At 40.8% G+C, this 14303-nt stretch overlaps 1 protein-coding gene across 5 annotated transcripts in view; it reads right to left on the reverse strand.

Moving 5' to 3' along the window:
• The window catches only part of FGD4 (FYVE, RhoGEF and PH domain containing 4), a 109104-nt gene that overhangs the window by 42624 nt on the left and 52177 nt on the right, over nucleotides 1-14303 (reverse strand). For 3 of the 5 annotated variants that reach the window (XM_053405986.1, XM_053405985.1, XM_053405988.1), the window contains exon 2: nucleotides 424-585. The exons of 1 other annotated variant lie outside the window; for it this stretch is intronic. In XM_053405986.1, the coding sequence (XP_053261961.1) occupies nucleotides 424-585 (162 nt within the window). Of the gene's footprint in view, nucleotides 1-423; nucleotides 586-8752; nucleotides 8943-14303 lie in introns of those variants that run through there. One more of the 5 variants, XM_053405987.1, reaches the window with a different exon arrangement.

The following is a 14303-nucleotide window of genomic DNA, read 5'->3' on the forward strand; positions in this document are numbered from 1 at the left end:
TTTAGGCGCCAGGCAAAAACGTTCCTTTTTAACCAGGCTTTTGGTTGATTTGATTGACATCCTATGCCCTTTTAAAATGTGGCGGGGGCTTGAGGGGGGCGTTACTGGGTTGTTTTTATTTTGATTTTGTGGTTTTATATTTTGATTTTATTCTGTGAACCACCCTGAGACTTCCGGGTATAGGGCAGTATTTATAGGGCATAGGGCAGTATAAATAAACAAATAAACAAATAAGACAAAAATTGTATCCATCCCTTGCTATTTTCACCACAATGCATCCACAATCTCACAAAACCTGATCAGTTAGTGTGTGTGAGTGAACCATTTTATTTGTGTCACAAAATACTGCATATTTGGTAAAGGTACTTGACTTGGTGGCCTCCGAGAGTCAACAGCTGGTCACAGATATGAGCTGCTACTAACCTTGTGGTTTTGGAATTGAAACTGGCTGTGGAGATGGCTTCTCTGGTACGATTCCATTTATTTTCTGAGCCACCTCATTGCCAATGTTTGGCTCATACAGTCTAGTTGTGCTGCTTGTCGTGCACAGTGGAGTTATGAAGATCTTTGGACATGTGCTGCCACCTGGAAGGAGAAAAGGCAACTGTGAACATGACTGAACATATGGACTTCCTTGCTAGCTCATATAAGGAAGATGGGAAGAAATTCTGTTCCGTGTTAATAGCCGAGTTCAGAGTGGTTTATCTCCTCTTACAATATGGAGCAATAACTTGGAAAACCTGGATAAGCCTAACTTCTGCATGCACTTTTAGGAGAGTGCACTTCAGTGGAATTTGAAACTATGCATAGTATTGGAGAGCCCAATGCTCAAGAGGCTGGTGATTTCTCATTTTTACAGCAAGCTGCGAAAACGTTCAAAATTTCCAATTGTGGCTGTAATGTGTTTGTTATAATTATGCAAGAGCAAATTAATATCAGCTTCTACTACATCAAAAAAGTGTGTTAAAAGACAGCCTTGGGAATTGGGCTGCTAGTTTATCCTTCTGTCCACTACCTAATAGTCACATTGCCCAGTGGTTTTACAGGCCATAAGTATGATTGCCAGACAAGTCTCAATTTCCACTGACTCTGGAGACCTTTTCTTGAAGGCAACTTTCATAGTAAAAGCTCTGCATTAAGTGGCTCGGGAATGATACTCCACAGCCATGAAAATAATTAATCAGAATTGGCCATCCATAGAGGAATCATGGGATTCTTTCACAGTCAACAAGTTAAATATAAAACCATGTTTTATATTAATTTCTCTTAACTGGTCCTTCAACATCTTACCATTGGTCATTTGGGCAAATTTTGTATCTGCTACCCTTTACTCACAAATTGTATTTTTTTCTTTCTTCACAAAGTACTAACCACCGTATCAGTAATGAGAGACATTTTTCAGCATTATCTTTTTCAGCAGTAGTTTTTGAAAAGATTAGGCTGTTTGCTTTGATTTAGACTTTTTACTCTTGAATAAGGGGGCGGGTGGCGCTGTGGTCTAAATCAGTGAACCTCTTGGGCTTGCCAACTGGAAGGTTGGCAGTTCGAGTCCGCATGATGGGATGAGCTTCTGCCAACCTAGCAGTTTGAAAGCATACCAGCGTGAATAGATAAATAGGTACCACTGTGGCGGGAAGGTAAATGGCATTTCTGTGCACTCTGCTACTCGTCATGGTGTCCCACTGCACCAGAAGCTGTTTAGTCATGCTGGCCACATGACCCAGAAAGTTGTCTGCGGACAAATGCCGGCTCCCTTGGCCTGAAAGCAAGATGAGCGCCGCACCCCATAGCTAAGTTTGACTGGACTTAACCATCCAGGGCTCCTTTCCTTTACCTTTACCCTTGAATACTTATTTCTTGATGCCCACTGCTAAAAGAATAGAATATCTTTTACAGAGTCGCTCCAGATTTTTGAATAGTTTATTGTTCTTTCCATTTGACTGGGCCATTTGACTTCAGATGGAGTTAGCATTTTAGGTCAACCTTTTGCTGCTCCATCTATGGATTTGTCATCTCAACAGTATACTTTAACTACATTTAGGCATTATACAAATCTGATTTTGGTCCTGCTATTCTTGAATACTGTGTAAATATTTAATCATCTTTTATAAAACAAACAAACAAATATGCTAGTAGGACAGGCTAGAATTTTGTGTTATTTTGTTGTACTGTCAAGGAAGACCATATGGACAGAACCATTTCCAGTTTTATATGAATTTTCATTAATTTCTTATTTTAATATTTCAGTATTTGATTCATAACTAATATTTGATATATGCCAGTGCTGGGCATATTCTGTTATGCTTAGTTGATTCACATTACATATTTTAATTTTTGTTTTAAAACTGTTTTTGTCTGTGTTTGCAGTATTAGACTTCAACAGGGATTTTTCCTACAGGGAATAATTATTATTATTATTATACACACACACACACACACACACACACACACACACACACCAGCCACTCTGGGCAGCTTCCAAGCAAATATTAAAATACAATAATGCCTCAAACGTTAAAAGCTTCCCTAAACAGGAAGGAAAAATACTGCATTTATTCCAAACATTAACATTTATTTTCAGAACTGAAAAATGATAATTGCTTCTTTATATATTTTAAATGTATAAGAAAATGAAGCTTGTGTTGTATAAACTGGGGGAAAATATTTTGGCAAAATGCAGAAAATTCATTTGAGATTTCACCTTGTGACTTTACATAACCACAAAGTCATCAGGTCTAAGTTCGCACAATTTCAAGTATCTCAGCATTTTCTATCTCTTTAAATCTGTGCTGCCTTAAAATGCTAAAATGAGCAGAAATGTTCAAGGTTAGTACATAGAAGGCTGCATTTGTTTGCTGAGATTTAATAGACAAGGCAAAATTTATGGCACTATAGCTACCAAATAATTTAGAAGTCACCAATAAGAATTACACTTCTTATTACACTATCAATAAAAGGTAAAGGTACCCCTGCCCGTATGGGCCAGTCTTGACAGACTCTAGGGTTGTGCACCCATCTCACTCAAGAGGCCGAGGGCCAGCGCTGTCCGGAGACACTTCCGGGTCACGTGGCCAGCGTGACATCGCTGCTCTGGTGAGCCAGAGCCGCACACGGAAACGCCGTTTACCTTCCCACTAGTAAGCAGTCCCTATTTATCTACTTGCACTCGGAGGTGCTTTCGAACTGCTAGGTTGGCAGGCGCTGGGACCGAGCAACAGGAGCGCACCCCGCCGCGGGGATTCGAACCGCCGACCTTTCGATCGGCAAGCCCTAGGCGCTGAGGCTTTTACCCACAGCGCCACCCGTGTCCCGCAACACTATCAATAGTCACTGTCAATTCACGAGGACAATTTACAGATTTAAATACCCCCTTTGTAAACCCTTTGCACATCCTTAGCTTTGTGTATTTTCCAAGACACACCATTTTGACTACTTTAGCCAAAAACTTTCTACTGTCTCTGTTCCACCCCAGAGCTGCACATGACAATTTTGCTTAGGCTTTACACTGCAAGACAGAAAACAATTACATCAGTTCAGCTAAGGGAATGTCTTTGGCTAGATGAACAATATTAAGGAGAACTTCATTTAAAAGAAAAGTGTTCCAAAATTCTGTCAGATATTAGGAAAAATATGACACAAATGCAGCTGTAAAAACAACAGATGGGCACTGTCATGTGATGCTCTGAGAGAACAGCCGCAGAATTTGGCTACCTGTACTCAACAAGAGGCCAGCACAATATGTAGAATGAATTTCCTAATAGTGACATCAGCAAATGTGACATAGAGGACGATATGGGTTGGAACCTTAAGCTATGTTAGGCAGCAGTAGCTACTAAAAATTAATGGACTGGATTGTGTCATTTATATCTTAAGACACAATTTAAAAAAGAAAGCCCTTATACCAACATTAGAAAGACATGTGCAAGGAAAACAAAATGTTGAATAAATCATTGTGAGAATGGAAATCCTGCACTGATGTAGTCACAAGTAGGACACCATTGCTCCTTTTTGGAAAGGAAGAGAGGAAAGGATCAATTTCAGTGACAAAACTGTGGTGTACATCCTCTGTATGAATGCACTTTCTTATTTAGGGTTTGTATTTACAATGCCAATTTTGCAGTATAAGGATGGACATTACTCCAAGTGCCACTTCCCAAACTAAAACAGTAAACCATAAACCCTTCCCTTCAGTGCTTCAAACACATTTTGCAATTTTACAGGTTTCTGCTGAAGCAACCAACACAAAAACGCTTAATTGCACGCATGGATCTTCCTGTACTGTTTAGGCTTGTAAATCACTCTGTCTGCAGAGGACCACTTCAAAGTGCTCTTGTTAGAAAGTACAATTTGACAGAAAGAGATTTCTTTTGGGCATTCAGCTTTACTGAGGCCACCTCAACTAAAGTTTTTGAACTTGCTCAGGAGAGAATGTGGGGCAGGTCAAGGGAGTGCAAAGAAAGTTGAAGGAGTTCCAGTGGGAAGTTAAAGTTTAATAATGAGGAACTCTGAATGCAAATCAGCAGGAACTAGTTTCCTAATGTATAATTTTTATCCCAAACACTAAGTAATAACAACAACAACAAATTCCTTCCAGTAGCATCTTAGAGAAAAACTAAGTTTGTTATTGGTATGAGCTTTCGTGCACACTAGAAGGAATTTTGTTTGTTTGTTTGTTTCAACTATGGCAGACCAACACGGCTGCCTACCTGTAACTAGAACTAAGTAATAAGAACAAGTTTTCCCAGAATATTCTAAATGGTGGGAAGGGAGAGAATTGTTACAAAATGTGAAACAAATTGCACTTACTTTAGAAAGTGTTGTTTCCTTCCAAATTTGCATATCAATCTTGCCACAGAAATTACCTGGGCCTCCAGTGGCAAAGATGGCTCTAGAAGTGCCCCCTGAACTACCATGTACTTGTTAATTCAGAGGGAGTGCAATCTTATCCAAAATCTGTGAACTTCCCAACCCCCTTATCTAGGAACTGCTCACCTACAGAGTTTCCATCTCATCTTTGAATGGATAGCAAAGACACACAGAAGTCAACTGTTATTAAAATGCTAAATAAATAAATAAATAAATAAATAAAGGTTTTGTTATAAAGTATGACTTCTATCTGCAGAAAAATTATAATTAACCTTTAACTGATTCGGAAAAGTGAGATGGTTTGAGATGATAAAAAGGTTACTATTAAAAGGGTCAGTCTTTAAACTTCTAGTATGTGTGTGAGCTTTCTGTGGCATCCTGTTTCTAAAAATACTGACCTAGTGGCTTTACTCGATTTCCTCACAATAAAGAGCATTTGCTTTCTTCATTCTTGAAATGCTTTTTTTAAAAAATATACTTGTTAAATATATAAATTAGTTGACTATGTGCACAATCTTTAATGCATGATCTTTAGTATGTAGTACTGGAAATTTATGTAATAATTCAATGGAATTTAACAACCCTGAACTATGATCCCCATCCTATGGCTCCTATTTCTTCTGAAGGAGGAGTGCCTGGAATTCAATCTCAGTCACATAACTATTTTTGGCTGGTGTTTTTCTACAGAAGAATCATGGTAGTTAATTTTAAACATGAATGTTAGCCCTAAAGCTGAATAGCGAATTCATTTTCTGGTTTGGTTAAAGAGCAAGGTCCAGGAATGCTTTAATAACAGTGCAGCAATTTCACTGTACTTATGTGACAATCTCTTTATGCAGTATTGCTTATTTCACAGCATCCTTGCCAAGCTTAACAGCCACTAGCTTATACAATACAGAAGGAAAATGAACAGCCAGTCCTTCTTGCGTGTTCACATGAAGAATCTACCTGGATGTCTCATCAACACTCCTGCACTTCCTGTTTCTGCCTTGAAAATAATAATATTTTTTATTATTTACACCCTGTCCATCTGGCTGGGTTTCCCAGTTCCCTTGATTGAGATGGATGGATGGATGGATTTCTATACTTCTTAATATATTAAAAATATCTTTAAGCAGTGTGCAGAAAACTGAAGCAACAACAAACAACTTAAACAGAATATTACAAAAATGCACAGTTACACCTTCCCTATCCCCCACAAAAATATCACTCTAGACTTGTTTTTTATGGGCAGGCCCAAAGTAGACAGTACTTCCTCAGGCTCTCCACAGTTCCAGGTACAGCAGGTTTGTTGAGTTTCCCAGGGGGTCCAAAGAATGGGAAGATGGGGGCCCTCCATCTCTCAGCTCTTTCTTCACCCTCTGCCCTCTCCTCCTCCAGCTGCTCTTCATGGGCAAAGTTCAAGCCAAGAAAGTCCTGCTCTATGAAGTTGGTCACCTGCAACATTTCTTTATATCTACTAAACCCACCAGTACAGGCCTCAGTATTATAGTAACTCAGAAAGCTCTCCAATATAAATTTGATGTTAAAAGCATTCATTTATATCCATTAACTGAATGAAAAGCTTGAGCTAATCTTACAGGTCAGTGCTCTGCGCAGTTGAACTTAGCTATGTATTAGTTGCATCAAAATAATTGGATTATTTTTGTCTGCAACTGAGATAAATAAAACATAACATGGCTGAAGAAGTTAGGAAACAACGGTGACCACAAAGGCTCCCAAATGTAACCATTAGTTTTAGGAAAGTTGGGCAAGTACAATGCACACCAGAGACATCTCTTTCTGTAATCTATACATGATCAGGTATCCCCAAGTTATTTAGAAAGTGTGCGTTCTTTTAACAGGAGTTGGAAGGGACCCAACTCCTTGCTCTGACTAAAGTTATCCCAGCAGAGAATTATGTAAAAGAAAACACAACAACAACAAATTACTTTTGGCCTTCGAAAATAGATTGTACATTGCCTTTAGATATGAAGTTCCTCCAAATTTTAGGCTTAAAAAAACCAAGTCTCCGCCTATCTAATTGCTATCTGGAGGCCCTTGTGCTGGTTCTGAAGATACTTTGTTTTTATTCTTTCAGCACTTTCTCTCTTTTAAAAATTCTTTGCACATGTGTGATTCCTTTCCAGGATGCATTACAAACCACCTGAGGATTGTGAGGCAAGGCCTTCCCCAAGGTAACTGTGAGAAGCTCCTTCCCCCCCCCTTCCGTTCACATTTTGGAAACCAGAGCAGACCAGCAAGGAATCACCAAATGGGGTGGGAGTCTACTGAACTGGTTCTGAATATTGATCCCCCAGAGCAGTGAGCTAGAATTGAACAAGTCACAACAGTAGGGATTTCACAGATCCCCCAGAGCAGGTGAGCTAGAATTGAACAAGTCACAACAGCCGGGATTTCACAGATTGTGAGGGCAGAAAGACAACCCTATCTTCTGATATTTCTGCAAGAAGATTGGAAATGCTAGGTGCATCTACAAGTCTTGGCTGGCATGTCAGTGATGTTCCTGAGACATTTTTTCAATGACCATTCAATTCATGACTCAGAAGTCAAATTTATGTTCTGCAAATTGCCTCCCCACTTTAAAGGTTTTAGTAAATTTCAGCCATGACGATTTCGTCAAGAATAAGGGAGTAGTAGAAAAGCAAAAGGAACCAAAAGCAAAAGTGTGGAAGGAAAGTCATATGATATATGTATACATGCTGTATTGGCAAGGAAGTTGTAAGTGGGATGAGGGGGACACGGGGGGGGGGGTTAAATATGCTCTCTGTTCCTGTTTTTGAAAATGCAAATAATTTAATAAATAAATAAGGGATTAAAGTAACTTCAGAAAATGGCCAACAATGCAGTTGGTTTTCAGTGTCAAATTTGATGAATCTGCATGAATAATAATGTGATATAACGTTTTCTTTAAAAAGTTTCATGTTTAATTGTAAGCACCAGAAGAACTTTATGGCAAGGAAGATCTTCTCCAAATATATCTGGGCAACCAATTTATTATTTCCAGACCTTGATGACATCATTACTTTTAACAACATTATATTTAAGTGTCTTCTTGCACTGATTTCTCCAGACCCTTCCTTTCCACAAAGCCAAAATAATTTCGACGCAACTATTTATACACTGCGTAAAAAAGGTAAACAGTGAACCAAGAGCCCCTAAAATTGTCCAGACTTTTAATCCCTTCAACACCCATCTGCCCCTAAAAAGCGTAAATGTACACAAGTGAAGATATAATATTAAGTGCTCAAAGGAAATGAGCATTTCTGGGGGGAGTTGTAACAAACCAAACATGCATTTTAATTCACACTAGCACCACAAAATTCATAGATAACTGTTGCTGTGTCAAACTATACATATTAAAGGAAAAGCTGTTTCTTAACATTCCAGGAAGGACAGCTATTTTACAGATGAGAGAGGTAATGGATCTCTCAGTACTATCACTAATGATTTATAGGAACAGGAACTAGGAATGATTTGACTGTAAACAGAGAATTCCCAACCGGAAATAGAAATCACTTAACAATCCATTTAGTTGCTCAAGAAAACTTCCAAGCACGCTAAAACAACAGAAGAGAGCCAAAACACAGTTTTTATGCATGCTATACTAACTGGCCATTATGTTTTCCTAACTAATAATACCAACTGAAACTAAGAAAGGGCGGGGGCGAGAGAGAGAGAAAAGGCATTCCACAAGTATTACACACAAGCAACATTTGTGAAAGTTTAGGTTTTCAAACATACAGCTACGTTTTTCCTGAATCTGGGTATGCTTAAAACTATCAGAAGTGCATGCACACAGGAAGGAAGAATGTGGATTAGGGCAACTTTGGTAAACACACAAAAATAACAGCAGCAACAACAAAACCAGAATGAAACCCTTTACCTGGATCAGATGACATGGCAGTCATGTATACTGCAGATACACACACGTCAATCTAGTGCCGTTAAGCGTGCAGAGACTCAGTTTCGCAATGAGCAAGGATCATATGATAGGTTCACATACTCCTTAGCTGCGAGCTTTGCTGACCACATCTAGGAGGAGTTCTAAAATCATTACACACTGGAAGTTTACACTTCAGCGGGCGAGAGTCATGACTAGACCCACTGTCCCTTGAGGCACAGCTGTTTTTGCGCTGTGGAGTGTGTATCGGCAAACATGCAAACGAGCAAGAAGGGGGGGGGAGCACAAGGTTTCATTCCAGCTAAAAGAGTTAACAGGGAAGTTCAACTTATGTAACTTTCAAACTGCTGGAGAAAAGCATTCTGTAAAACTACAAAGGCTGTTTTCATCTAGTGCCTCAGCTGCTTAAAAACTCTGAACTCTGTCACAGTTTAAATGCAATAACAGCTCTTTCCACAAGCTGGCCAGCAGTATCTTTTTTGCCTCCTAAACTTGTGGTTATTTTGCCTTCAGCAACTTCCCTGAATGAGCAAACATTTCAGCTGCTTATTGGAGGTGAACTGGGGGGAACTTTTTTTTTTAACCAAATCAAAAGGAAACTAAGAGTTGTGGTTATATACTAATTATTAAGAAATCCACTGATGTATAAATTGTGGTGAACAGAAAGGAACACTCTCTTGCATACTACATTTAGATAAAAACAGAGTAGCATTTAGACACACATTAGCAAAGATAAAACTACTCACAAAACGGCCAAACCACTGGCCCACAAATAATTTTGGTCTTGGAACATCTCTAGGCTCAGCAAGTTTCATTTTTTAAAAAATGAAAATGAAAATTTTCTAGTCGTACTTTTGCCAAAACAGCACCTAGCAAATGTGATATTGCAAAGCCCAAATTATTGCCCTGTGCTGTTTGATTTAACATGGATATTCATAGCTGTCTACTTCTTGCTAGAAATAATAGAAACTGAGTTGGAAGAAATCTCATGGAATCATAGAATTGTAGAGTCGGAAGAGGCCACAGGGGTCATCTAGTCCAACCCCCTGCAATGCAGATTTTTTTTTGCCCAAGGTGGGGCTCAAACCCATGACGCTGAGATTAAGAGTCTCATGTTATAGCAACTCAGGTCCCTGATAAGCAGCCATATAGGCTCCACTTTAATTGGTTTCACTTTTTTAAAAAGGAAGAGGGAGTCTACCCTCTTACCAAGAGGCCTACTATAGGAGTATGAATATAGCACCATTTCTGCTGTGCAAGCCTACTGTTTGCATTCTCCAGAACAAATGTTGGCTATAGGTCATAGTTTGTTCAAAGCAAGACACACCACAGACCTTGGTTCGGATGTAACAAACCACAAGCCTGGTTTGGGATGCAATACTAAGCTAAAGGTGAGGTACCTTTTTCAATCTGAGGGCCACATTCACTTCCAGGCACATCACCATGGTCCATCATGGCAGCCATAAAGTTCTGATCCAATCGCCTTGGCATGAATGTTGAATTCCCATCAAATCAACTGTCTGGGAGCCCTCAACACTGCCTCCAAGACCAGCTCAGGCAGGGAGACTGCTGGGCAATGTAGTGGGTGCTCCTGCACGTATGCTCAGGAGTTCCACTGCCAGGGCTGGATTTAGATGAAGAAAGGCCCTAGGCTACTCCACTTGTGAGGCCCCTCCCAATCCCCCACTCTCACGACTAGAAGAAAATGCCCTGCCATCGCATGAAGTCTTGGGTTTGCAATTTTGGGAGAGGGGAGACTACCCGCTGGGGGGAGGGTGGGCTGGGGAGGCCCCCTAGATTTAAAGGCCCTCGGCTTCAGCCTACTTAGCCTATACATAAATCCGGCACTGCCCACTGCAAAGCAGGCAACCACAGGCGCCTGGCTCCTCCTCCAATGTACCTGGGGTCCTCCCTCTCTCACACAGGGGTGCTGGGCAACCATGCCAATGTGTTTCAAGTGTTCTGAGCACTTGAATTACATTAAACAGGGGTCTTCAAACTTTCCACCACTTGGTATACCTGCAACAACTAAAAACTATGGTTTATGTGTGAGACAACAAAAACTGTGTTTTTTTTAAAAAAATGAGAAAAGGACCGACTGAGAGGCATAGAAAGTTGATTGGGGGCTTTGTAAACTACCATAGTCCCAAATCAGCTTGCTGTCTCTTCTAGGCTAGTGTACAAATGCTGAACTCAGGATGTCTGCTTATGGCCAGGGGTCAGTAAGGTTTATCTTGCCTGGGCTGGATTGGTCCTGCAGAGATCCTTCCGTGGGCTGGATTGCGCATGCGTGTGAGCGCACGTGCCTGCGATTTCCAGCATTTGCGCATGCGCAGATGCGATTTATGGCGCTGGAGAAGCGAATTCCCGCGCCGCACTGCACTGGTTTAGTGCAGTGCACAAACGGGCAGCTCCGTTAAGGGGTGGCTCTTGGGCCGGTCAAACGACTTCCACGGACCGCTTCCGACCCATGGGCCTCTGGTTGTTGACCTCTGGTTTAAGCTATGCCTTTTCCTTGCACTCAAACTTTATATTTACAAATAAATATTGTAAAATACCGTAAGCTACCAGAGACATCCTTCCAAAGGAAACTAAACCCAGGTAAGCAAACACATCCCTGAAACTTGTCGACACTAGAAGTGGGCTGGGCCTAACAATGGGGTAATTTTGAAATCAAAGACCAACTTTTTCAAATAAAAATAAAGTCTACATATTGGCATTTTTAGGTTGAAGCAACAAGGTGAAATTAAGGGGCACAGCCATACCATATGAAACACATTTCAGGTATGCTATTACAAACCCATGCCATAGTTAGGGAAAATAAAAGTCTTCAGTATAAAAGATGGCACAGGCTTATGTGAAAACCATTTCACTCTCAATTAAAAGCTTGGTCTATCATTCCTAGAAACCTCAGTTTTCTAAAAGGAAAGTTAAGAGATCAACCGCTTTATCCGTGGATGATTAAAAAGATAAGGGGATACATGAGAGATTAAGGGAGATACAGTGCTGACCATCTCATTAATCTAATCCAAAAAGTCTACAACTGATTTTGTACTTAGCAGTGCTTAGACTAACCAAGGTCAATGAAATAAAGCTGTTCAAGCGCCTAGCAGGCAAAGCTCAGATCCCTCTACTTTGAAATGGTAATAGTAAATTCACACATTCCTATTGTAAAGATGTCAATGTGGTGATCAGAGATCAAACTACAATAATTTTTGTTGTGCCCATTGGTGTGTTGGTGCAGTGGTTACTCCTACACTCCTTTCTATTAACAGAATTTTAAAAGCCCAAGAATCAATGTATTTGCTTCTTTGTAGAGAAGACAGTATGGAGTATGTGGGATGCAGATTCAGTTCTTCCCATGTGTCCCCACCCCCACCACGGAGCCCTTGTTTACAAACTGCTTCCAAGGCTGCTCAATGTGGCAGAACCCAAAGCCAAATTCCCATTTACAACAACAAAGTATCACCCTCCCATTATTATGGTAGGCAACCTAAGGCCCAGGGGCCAGATGCGGCCCAATCGCCTTCTCAATCATGGTGGCCAAATGACCTGGAAGCTGTACACCAGCTCCCTCAGCCAATAAAGCGAGATGAGCGCCGCAAGCCCAGAGTCAGCCATGACTGGACCTAATGGTCAGGGGTCCCTTTACCTTTACCTAAAGGTAAAGGACCCCGACAGTTAAGTCCAGTCGTGAACAACAGTTTTTCCGGGTCATGTGGCCAGCATGACTAAGCCGCTTCTGGCGAAACCAGAGCAGCACACAGAAACGCCATTTACCTTCCCGCCGGAGCGGTACCTATTTATCTATTTGCAATTTGACATGCTTTCTAACTGCTAGGTTGGCAGGAGCTGGGACCAAACAATGGGAGCTCACCCCGTCGAGGGGATTCGAACTGCCGACCTTCCGATCAGCAAGCCCAAGGTTCAGTGGTTTACACCACAGCGCCACCCGCATCCCATTTTACTTGATAAAATAACACTGAATCACTGAGGCCTCAATCTAAAGGGCATTGCACACACACACACACACACACACACACACACACACACACACACAGCTCCTATTTTTAAGAGGAAGGTATCCTACAGATCTTTTAAACAATCTGAAACAAAGAGCTTAATAGTTCTCCATTTTAAAGGTTATGTGTTCCATTTAAATTGCTCTCCACATTAACATTTCTTTAGGTTTCTCTGATGCAACACCAGTTTTAATTAAAAGAAGCAGAAGAACATTGCATGCAGCAGGTTCCAGATTCAATTCCTCAGAGCCCGGGTGGCCCCTGGAATGTCTTGCTATTTTTCTTTAGAACTCACCTCGGAAACGAAAACATACACACATAGAACTAAATAATGGTTTCTGATATTTTCACTATTAGTTATTGGCAGCAAACACTATACTAGTCAATAAACGGTGTGTAATGAAGTTCCTTCTCAGCAGAAGTGGTTAGATAAAGCTTGTGATGAATAGAATTTATTGACCCACCAAAGGTTAGCAAGTTTAGGCGAGTTTAAGTCAGAGGTGCTTGGGACTTTTCTTCCAGTTCATCACTATATAGATAAATGGGGATAAGTTTTTCCTTTATCACTGGGTAAGGTACAGTACAGACTCCCTACCCAATCTCAAAAAATATGAACACTTGTCCAGAAGAGAAGAGTTGTCAAGAAATACAGAGAACCTAACTAGCAAACAGTTGTAGCATACAGGCGGCAACCATTTTAGGCACATCCAATTGATGTGTGGGTCCTTTTGGACCTGGAAGAAGGCAAAACAGGGATGGAACAGGGTGGGATGTGCTTATATGTGCTCAGCCTACGCACTTGGGGATCGGGAACAAAAACACAGTGCAAAATGGCTGTCGCCTGTACAGCAGAAAGCATGTTCCATTTACAAAAGCATTTGTATATAGGCAGATGGAGGGTTTTATGGCAAGGCTCCAGCATTTTCAGACCAAATGAGGGCAAAGCAATGCTTATTTCATACAAGCGGTCAGTCTGTAGGGAAAACAGACTTGTGAGATACGCAACGGCTCTATTCCGGATCAAAACAAAAAGGGCTTTCTGTAAGTAGCAGCAAAGCATTGCTCGCAAGGGCCATGTAGGAATAGTAGCTTCTATTATCAGATAGCCTGGATAAATCTTCTGGCTCCCACTAGGCATAGGGAAGGCCTCATTGCGACCACAATTTTCAAACTTTTATGTTGTATGTATGTTGTAGTAGTTTCCAAGATAAAGAAGCCTCTGTCCAAACTTCCCGCCACAATGCGTCTGAAAGAGGAACATCAGCCTGTCATGGAACGTATCGGCAGCTTGCCAAGAAAAGTCTCTGTACTGTATGAAATGTCCCTCGCATAAAAAGTCTATCTCAAAAGAGTTCCTTGAATTCCCATCAATCTCAAAATTTATTATTTATTTAAAACATTTCTGTCCTACTCTTCAGCCGAACAAGGATCCCAAAGCAGCTTACAAGTTATCGATGCCCCTCAGGGTCACAATCAAAATATATGATCAAGGGTTGTGACAGAGGCAAAGC

This window comes from Podarcis raffonei, chromosome 10 (assembly GCF_027172205.1).
Source record: "Podarcis raffonei isolate rPodRaf1 chromosome 10, rPodRaf1.pri, whole genome shotgun sequence".
Lineage (NCBI taxonomy): Eukaryota > Metazoa > Chordata > Lepidosauria > Squamata > Lacertidae > Podarcis > Podarcis raffonei.